At 47.6% G+C, this 9925-nt stretch overlaps 1 protein-coding gene across 1 annotated transcript; it reads right to left on the reverse strand.

The window, feature by feature from the left end:
• Nucleotides 1-1136: 1136 nt before the first annotated feature.
• LOC121533749 (actin, aortic smooth muscle) lies at nucleotides 1137-7244 on the reverse strand. Its single transcript, XM_041839996.1, has 9 exons — nucleotides 7140-7244; nucleotides 4732-4906; nucleotides 4338-4466; nucleotides 3781-3891; nucleotides 3487-3571; nucleotides 2787-2948; nucleotides 2427-2618; nucleotides 2125-2306; nucleotides 1137-1776 (listed from the first exon to the last, which is right to left on the reverse strand). Exons 2-9 carry the CDS (start codon nucleotides 4858-4860, stop codon nucleotides 1633-1635), a joined length of 1134 nt encoding a protein of 377 aa, XP_041695930.1. The 5' UTR covers nucleotides 4861-4906; nucleotides 7140-7244; the 3' UTR covers nucleotides 1137-1632.
• Between the last annotated feature and the right edge of the window lie 2681 nt (nucleotides 7245-9925).

Below are 9925 nucleotides of genomic sequence, written 5' to 3' on the forward strand. Positions count from 1 at the left end.
GCATTCCAGGGCAAGAAGTATCCCACTGGGCACAGACGTTAATTCAACGTATATTCCACGTTGGTTCAATGTAATTTCATTGAAATGACTTGAAAACAACGTTGATTCATCCAGTGTGTGCCCAGTGGGATGTCCGTGTAATTACGTTGTTCGAGATGACACAAGCCAGTCTGCTGAAAGGATGAACCAGGAAATTGGTACCCCATGATGATGATAAAAAAAGGCATTTGTGGTAGTTAATTTTCCCAGAATGTGGGGTAGTAGTGGAGCATATAATCTTCTGTCAGAAAATAATTATGGAAAATGTGCAGGCTGATGTTTATTTAAGCAAATAGGCCAGAGGAGGTGTGGTATATTGGCCAATATACCACGGCTAAGGGCTGTTCACGACGCAAGGCGGAGTGCCTGGATACAGCCCTTAGCCGTGGTATATTGGCCATATACCACAAACCTCTGAGGTGCCTTATTTATATTATAAACTGGTTACCAACATAATTAGAGCAGTAAAAATACATGTTTTGTGGTATACGGTCTGATATACCACGGCTGTCAGCCAATCAGCATTCAGGACTCGAACTACCCAGTTTATAATAACATCTATGCTTTGAAAGCCAATTCATATGTTGACAATGACATCGCATGATCGCCACTGAACACTAGACACCATAAATGCCCATCGGAGACAACTATTAATTTGACTCTTCTGGTCTTGTCCCCAGATGGTCTTGTTGCCATGTAGCCTACGTTGCTTGTGGAAGACTCATATTAGTACACAGGTTGACGTTTATTGTCATGAGTCTTGTCCTGGAGGCAGAACTGAACGATGTCCCCTTAGATAGGCCAGCTGCAAAGTCAAAATTGGCTATATTGTAAAAATTCATGAAAACAAAAATGTGCTTTTTGGTCTTCATTTAAGGTTAGGGTTAGGCAATAGGGTTAGCAGTGTGCTTAGGGTTAGGTTTAAAATCAGATTTTATGACTGGCTGTGCCGGCTAGTGACCCCTCTGCAGAGCTGCCTCCAGAACAAGATTCATGACAAAAAACGCTAACTTGCTGAAAATATGGCTAGATGCAACAGAAGTCATAGTAATTATATTATAAACACTTGTAATATAAAATGTATGAGCCAGACAGAGTTCCTTATATGAGAGCTTTATTCCGTCCTTGGGTGTTCATTCATGTTCACATGGATCTTTACAAACAGTCAGATGATTAAAGCTTTCAGCAGTGATCTGAGCCATGCGAGACTTGGCCACATCCAGGGATGACGTACTGAACAAAGTGAACACAAGAGAGAGAACGCGAGCTCTGTGGAACAGATCCAGCTTCTTTTTTCTTCAATATCCACCGCTGGAATCTACATAGATACATTCCTCTAGGAATGTCCCCAAAGGTGTACACCAGATGCACATTCAAGCTTTATTCATTCAAAGAAACACACCCAACCAATAACATAACATAACATTCACGCAGGGGTGGGCAGTGCAAAGACAGAAACACAGGAGGTTAAATGAGGGACACATTCACAGTTTACAGACAATAGAACGAGAGCAGAGTTTGGGGCAGGAGGGAGGGAGTGGGCTGGGCTGGGCTGGGCTGGGCTGGGCTGGGGTGGGTGGGTCTGGGCCTTGTTTAGAAGCACTTGCGATGCACAATGGAAGGGCCGGCCTCGTCGTACTCCTGTTTGCTGATCCACATCTGCTGGAAGGTGGAGAGGGAGGCCAGGATGGAGCCACCGATCCAGACCGAGTACTTCCTCTCAGGTGGGGCGATAATCTGGTATCAGAAGATATCATTTAATACACTGAATGAGTAAATCACATACGTGTAGTAAATAGATTCAGTACACTAAAGCTTTGTCAGACAATATCAGTGACATTCAGCTTCAGATTGGGCCTCAACAACTTGCGTGAAATCTTGAAACACTTATCAAGACAATGATTTCTATTCATAGAAACCAGGTCAAAACTAGAAAGGATAATTGCGTCAACGTTGAAATGGGCCAATATCATTACTGGCTGTGAATGGCAGTTAGGAGGACTATTATGTTGAACAAATTCAAATCACTGTATAGTATCTCATTATGACATGCACGTTAACTCTATGTTAGTAGCTTCTACACACCTTGATCTTCATGGTACTGGGGGCCAGGGCTGTGATCTCCTTCTGCATTCTGTCTGCGATGCCAGGGTACATGGTAGTACCTCCTGACAGGACGTTGTTGGCGTACAGGTCCTTACGGATGTCAATGTCACACTTCATGATGCTGTTGTAAGTGGTTTCATGGATACCGGCAGACTCCATACCTGGGGAGAAATCAGAGGAAATCACACTGAGTCACAAGAGACAGTCGGGAGAATAGATATTTGTTTCAAACTGTTGAGAAAAAGGCAAATGCAGAGAGTGGAAAAAGAGCGAGGGATTACCGATGAAGGAGGGCTGGAAGAGGGTCTCGGGGCAGCGGAACCTCTCGTTACCGATGGTGATGACCTGACCGTCGGGCAGCTCATAGCTCTTCTCCAGAGAGGAGGAGGTGGCAGCGGTGGCCATCTCATTCTCAAAGTCCAGGGCGACGTAGCACAACTTCTCCTTGATGTCACGAACTATTTCTCTCTCAGCTAGAGATAGGAGAATAGGGGGAAGGTTAGAACAAGAACTTAGATTGATTTGTAGTTTGGCAGAAAAACACTTCTTTATCTGCATAGGCCTCTGCTTAAAAGTCATGCACTGTACAGTACGAGAGAATAGCGTCCCAGAGTTCATAGCATCCCAGAGTTTCTACTGACCAGTGGTGACGAATGAGTAGCCCCGCTCGGTCAGGATCTTCATGAGGTAGTCAGTGAGATCACGGCCAGCCAGGTCCAGACGCATGATGGCGTGGGGCAGGGCATAACCCTCATAGATGGGGACGTTGTGGGTGACACCATCACCAGAGTCAAGGACAATACCTGTGGAGGTTTAGGAGGACACAGGTTTAGGAGGACACAGGTTTAGGAGGACACAGGTTTGGGAGGACACAGGTTTGGGAGGACACAGGTTTAGGAGGACACAGGTTTAGGAGGACACAGGTTTGGGAGGACACAGGTTTAAGAGGACACAGGTTTAAGAGGACACAGGTTTGGGAGGACACAGGTTTAGGAGGACACAGGTTTAGGAGGACACAATTTTGGGAGGACACAGTTTTGGCAGGACATGTTTGGGCATGCACAGGTTTAGGAGGACACGGGTTTCGGAGGACGGAGGTTTAGGAGGACACAGGTTTAGGAGGACACAGGTTTAGGAGGACACAGGTTTAGGAGGACACAGGTTTAGGAGGACACAGGTTTGGGAGGACACAGGATTGGGAGGACACAGGATTGGGAGGACACAGGTTTAGGAGGACACAGGTTTGGGAGGACAGTTTTGGGAGGATACAAGGTTAGGGCTCAGTGGGACTGAATGGTCAGTGTAAAATGAGGCTGGTTTTGACTGGTGTCCTATACTGACCTGTTGTGCGGCCAGAGGCATAAAGTGACAGCACGGCCTGGATAGCTACATACATGGCTGGAACGTTGAAGGTCTCAAACATAATCTAGAACAGGAGCATTTGTTTAGGTTACAGTGTTATTTCTCACACTAACATGTTGACAGTGAGCATATCATTCCAATTGCACCAATCATACACTCAGCATCATGTAACAAATTCCTACTGTTTATATCAAGTGTATTACACAGTCTTAAAAGGCTGGGTTGAAGATATACATTGGAACAAGTCCCAGCTGTAGTGTATGTAATCATCACCTGGGTCATCTTCTCCCTGTTGGCTTTGGGATTGAGGGGGGCCTCTGTCAGCAGGGTGGGGTGTTCCTCAGGGGCTACGCGGAGCTCGTTGTAGAAGGAGTGATGCCAGATCTGCCAATCATCGGCAATAATTAGCATAACATCTCTGAACATGCCTGGGGCCTCTTTAGCTAACTCCACGTTCTGTTATCATGTAATAGTTCTGAGAATAGATCCTGGATCTAAATGCCTCTGGATGGATCCCAAAGTGCCACCTGGGGAGTTGTGTTGGCTGAGAGGCTACTTTTTTGGTGCCATGATGGATAATCACAAAGTACATAAAATTCCATGTTAGAGTGTGTCACTGTTTTCCAATTGTATTGTTTTAAAATCGTCTGAATCATGAGTCTGTGTCATTGTTGTCTCAGGTGTGGTAGGGTGGGGTAGGGTGTGGTAGGCTAGGGTGTGGTAGGGTGGGGTGGGGTAGGGTGTGGTAGGGTGGGGTGGGGTAGGGTGTGGTAAGGTGGGGTAGGGTGTGGTAGGGTGGGCTAGGGTGGGGTAGGGTGTGGTAGGCTTACTTTTTCCATGTCATCCCAGTTTGTGATGATGCCGTGTTCGATGGGGTACTTCAGGGTCAGAATACCTCTTTTGCTCTGTGCCTCGTCACCCACATAACTGTCTTTCTGTCCCATACCCACCATCACACCCTGGGGAGAGGAACCGGCTGGTCAGAAGCACACTCACCACACTGTAAAGTGGATGCCATTGCTAGCACTGAAATTCAACAAATAGGCCTTGCTGTGTTGAGCCTTAAACCATAATGGGAAAAATAAAATAAAACAATAATGCTTTAAAATTAAGAAATTTCCAAGGACCATGAAATACTATGCACAAAAAGTGGATGCATTCTCATCACCCAATCAGAAGTCGGTTACATCCAGCCTGTCTATTAATGGACGAATGGCGGCTCACCTGATGTCTGGGACGGCCCACGATGGAGGGGAATACTGCTCTGGGGGCGTCGTCCCCGGCGAAGCCTGCCTTGCACAGACCGGACCCATTGTCACACACAAGGGCAGTGCTCTCTTCGTCGTCACACATTGTCAATTCTTTGCTTTACCTTCCTTACTCCGACTGGAGACAATCACTGCAGGGGCACCAGAGAGAAGAGTGTGTTAACATCTACAGAGTGGTAGGTTGGTGTGTGTGTGTGTGTGTGTGTGTGTGTGTGTGTGTGTGTTAGGTCTATCCCTCTAAAGTAGTGTGTGCCCCCCCCTTCTGAGGTGAATTCATAAAAACCGTTAACCATAAAAAATGAAAATTTGGTGTGCCAATTATTTACGTTATTTCATTCAGGAATACATGGCTCAGGTAAATCCACTGGAGTACCAAAAATGTGAAAAAAGGATGCGGCTATTCCTATTGAAAGTGAAAAGTCCATTTAGAAAGTTGACCTGTGCTTAGAGTATAATATAAATACATTTTACCAAAAGCCTATAAAGCACACTGTTATACAATGTTATAATACTGTAAAAATTTAACATTAATAGCAAAGCAATCCTGCTTAAGACCACAAGTCCCCATAGGAGGTACGCTACAACACTCTTCAGTTAAGGTTAGGGTTGAACTCCAGTCTCTAATGAATGAATGCAGCACCCTGGGAAAACTTCCTAATTAGGAAATGATGCGGAGTCATGTCTGTCTTTGGACTGGACTGTGCAAACCTCTCTCCCTCACTCCCTCTCTCTCTGGCCCTGCCTGTCTACAATCGTTTACAAAAAAAAGAGGAGAGAGAGAGAGAGAGAGAGAGAGAGAGAGAGAGAGCAGCAGATTCCAGCAGAACCATATTTAGTCATAAACCTTCAGAATAAACTATTTCCTAAGCTTTCCAGCAGAGGGTACCATGAGCAGCTATGATGGAGTTCACTGCTGAAAGTTGGCCAGTGCTGAACTCTCAAACAACATAACAGAGGCCCCTGTATACAGCCAGCCATCATCCCCTTTACTCATTTCAAAACTGTGGACAGTGTTTTCAAAAACGTCCAAACTTTCCAAACTGACTGAGTTCCCAAGAGACTTTACAACCTATCAACATGACTTTCCCCAAGAGACTTTACAAAACTTTGAGACTACTATGTTTTTAAAGCATTATGTTTTGCATTATGGCACTGATGGCGCCAGATGTCTAATATCATAATCAACCAGCTGAAAAATCTATACATAATAGGTAATAGGTAGCTTAGCATATACCAGAATTTCAACAAGACAGTTCTAGCATTTTCTACGGACATTTTACCACACTGTTTCAAGCAAGCTACAGCAACACTAACTTCTTCAACCACAAGTTCTTAATGGACCACAACACCATGAGGCTTAGGATCTCGTCCAAGAGCTGTGACACTTAATACCCACAACAAACCACAGTGACTTAGCTGTGAGACGTCTAAACACCTGTCTTTCATGAACATGCACCTGTGAGATTAGCCAAAGCTCGTCAAGGCTAATGTAGCCTGGTTTAAATTGAGAAGCAGTCTGCGCTGTAAGGTGCTGACCCCTGCAGTTGACTCAGACTAGCAGATTAGTAGCTAACAATTTAGCAGATGTTGACTTGAGGCAGTCGGGCAGACAGGAAGGCAGGAGAGGAGGAGAGAAGAGGAGAGGAGAGAAGTGGAGAGCAAAGGAGAGGAGAGAAGAGAAGAGCAGATGAGAGGAGAGGAGAGGAGAACAGAGGAGAGGAGAGGAGAGGAGAGGAGAGGAGAGGAGAGGAGAGGAGAGGAGAGGAGAGGAGAGGAGAGGAGAGGAGAGGAGAGGAGAGGAGAGGAGAGGAGAGGAGAGGAGAACAGAGGAGAACAGAGGAGAACAGAGGAGAGGAGAGGAGAGGAGAGGAGAGGAGAGGAGAGGAGAGGAGAGGAGAGGAGAGGAGAGGAGAGGAGAGGAGAGGAGAGGAGAGGAGAGGAGAGGAGAGGAGAGGAGAGGAGAGAAGACGGTACACTTAGGAAAAAAGGTACTATCTAGAACCTGAAAGGGTTCCTCAGCTGTCCCCATAGGATAACCATTTGAAGAACCCTTTTTGGTTCCAGGTATAACCCTTTTTGGTTCCAGGTATAACCCTTTTGGTTCAAAGTAGAACTCTTTTGAATTCCATGTAGAACCCTTTACACAGAGGGTTCTACATAGAACCCAAAATAATTATATCTGGAACCAAAAAGGGTTCTCCTTTTGGAACCTTTTTTCTAAGCATGTAGGAGAGGAGCAGGGAGGAGATAGGAGGACAGGAGAGGGGGTGAGAGGAGTAGGGAGAAGAGAGGAGGACAGGAGAGGGGTGAGAGGAGTAGGGAGGAGAGAGGAGGACAGGAGAGGTGAGGTGGTGGTCCACTTACCCTGACAGTGCTTGGCCGGGGTTTGCCGCTCAGGGATGGTGTGCCCCCTCACCGGCCTGGGGAGACTTTATGTAGCTCCCAGCCCCCATCCTGCACTTACCCCTCCCACATCCCAAACATGGAGCCGGGGCCGCACTCTCCCTGTCTGCCTCACTCAGCCAGAGCCTTATAGGGATGGCCGGGGAAAAACAGTCCAATCCGAGTGCTTCTGCGGAAGGCCCCAGTCCCATCATTCAGGGCATTCCAGGGGCCTTTTTTCTGTGAAAGGCAGGAGATCTCACCATGCTGGAACATAAACACACAGCACAGAGCTTGCAGGACTGCCCCCTGTGACACGCAGGCCCTCACACGCACAGACAGTGGCATTCCCGTGTAGCAAGAGTGACACGGGTTAGGTCAGAAATACAGCATCTAGGTGCTGCTTGAATTGGCATCAGTTAGATGTTGAAACATTCAAGCAGTGTGAGGGTATATTATTACTTGTCAGTTGATGTTGAGGTAGAGGTCTGTTGAATTATCCAACTATGGAATATCCTAACCTTTCAAAATGCCAGATTGTCATTCTACACTCTTTTTCTCAGTGTGTCCCTGAAATGACCTTGCAACCCAACTTGTAACAGTCTGTGACAACCTCCACGGAACGAAAATGCTACCGCTTGTGAGCGGCGGCTCAGTCGGTGGGCCTTGAGACCACAGCAAGGAAAAGTGAAGTTGACGCTTTACAGTACTAAAGAAAGGTGCCGAAAGAACCTGTCACCAACTGCCCATTGTCACAGCGCTGAGACCCACAGTGAGTGGCCTGCTGAGTCGCTGGCTTTTAGTATGACAAAGCCCACATCACCCTCCTCTAACAGTCAGGGGCTCAGACTGATCAGTGCTCCCCTGGCCAAAAAGCATCTTCCAGCAGCGTTTATATGAAAGGAGCACTTTTTGACGTCACGTTCATTGTCTCCAGCACCAAATCACTGTTAGCCTACATATGTGAAAACATAAATGTTTCATTCTACAGTCAAAAGCTAAAGTGGCCCTTTAAGTTTAAACTAGATGTAGTTATTATTGAACTATAAGAGGTGCAGTTAGTCTGCGTTGGCGCTGGTGGGACCACATACTGTAAACATATGAGCTCATCTTCAGGCGGATTGGCCGGGTGTTGCCTCATGTCCCAGGCTCTCTGCACTCTCTCTCTGTCTGATGAGGTATGCTACGCTACGACAACGCACTGACAATGGCCAGCACAAAGCCATATCAGGATGAGAGAGAGTAGGGGAGAGAGGGAGGTGGAGAGAAGGGGGGAGAGAGGGGGGTGGAGAGAAGGGGGGAGAGCGGGAGATGGAGAGAAGGGGGAGAGGGGGAGGGGGAGAGAAGGGGGAGAGAGGGGGTGGAGAGAAGGGGGGAGAGCGGGAGATGGAGAGAAGGGGGAGAGAGGGAGGTGGAGAGAAGGGGGGAGAGAGGGAGGTGGAGAGAAGGGGGGAGAGAGGGAGGGGGAGAGAAGGGGGAGAGAGGGAGGTGGAGAGAAGGGGGAGAGAGGGAGGTGGAGAGAAGGGGGGAGAGAGGGAGGTGGAGAGAAGGGGGAGAGAGGGGGGTGGAGAGAAGGGGGAGAGAGGGAGGTGGAGAGAAGGGGGGAGAGAGGGAGGTGGAGAGAGAGGGAAAAGGGAAGTGAGAGAGTAAGAATATTATCAGCATGACTGGAGGACTATTGGGTTTGTGATTGAACTAACTGAATATACTGTAATTGTGGCAGGGTATTGTCAGTGAATATTAATTGTCATGCAAATGGTATAGCACTCCCTCTGAAACAGTTCAAATTGTTAGGAATCGCCACCAAATGAATGTAGTTGTCACCCAATAATCAACAGCTTTTAAGCTACAGCAAATGGAGATGTTCCGGTTTTTTTTCACCTGATGTTTCTTTCTCTGCCATAAATCCTGATATAACACTCTTATATCATGATCATGTTCTGCTGTCATGATGATTACAGTTTACGGAGCTTGCTTCTTACTTTGTGGTGTCACGGTTTCGGCCGAGGCTGCCTCTCTTCCTTGTTCGGGCAGGCTTCGGCGTTCGTTGTCTCCGGAATACTAGCTGCCACCGTTGTATGTTTCATGTTCGTTTGCTTTTGTCTGATTGTTTTCACACCTGTTATCATTTAGTGTCATTAGTGTCCTATTTAGTTCTCGTTGTGTTTGTCAGGTGTTGTGTGTTATTGTTTCGTGTACTGTCGTGTTTGCTGGTCGTTTGACTATTTCGCTCGGTTGAGCTTTATCCTCCACTGCGCTGGAGCGTATTACGCACCTGTTTTCGTGCGCCTTTATTTTGGTTGCCTACGTGCGTCGTTCCGCCTTCGGGCGAGTTTTCCTGTTTGCCTTGTTGGTATTTTCGATTAAAGTCTTTTGGATTAGTGACTTCGGTGTCCTGCGCTTGATTCCACCACTACACCCACCTACAGCACGCGTGACAGAATAACACACCTTAAAATGGAATCAGCAGGAGCCGCAGCAGCCCAGACGACGCTGGAGGACCAGGTTCGGGAACAACGGGACCAGATCCTGCAGATGGGGACCGCACTGCAGGAGGTGATCACCACCATTCGAGGCTGGGGAACGCCTCCACCGCCACCCTCCCTGCCAGCACCATCGGCCAGTCCGCCCATTCCAGCACCGGAACACCGAGGAGTCCGACTCTCGCTCCCGAGGTCCTACGATGGAACCGCGGCCGGGTGTCAGGGATTCCTTCTCCAGGTGGAGCTGTACCTGGCCACCGTGCACCCGGCGCCCTCGGGACATGA

Source organism: Coregonus clupeaformis, chromosome 1 (assembly GCF_020615455.1).
Source record: "Coregonus clupeaformis isolate EN_2021a chromosome 1, ASM2061545v1, whole genome shotgun sequence".
In the NCBI taxonomy this organism is placed as follows: domain Eukaryota; kingdom Metazoa; phylum Chordata; class Actinopteri; order Salmoniformes; family Salmonidae; genus Coregonus; species Coregonus clupeaformis.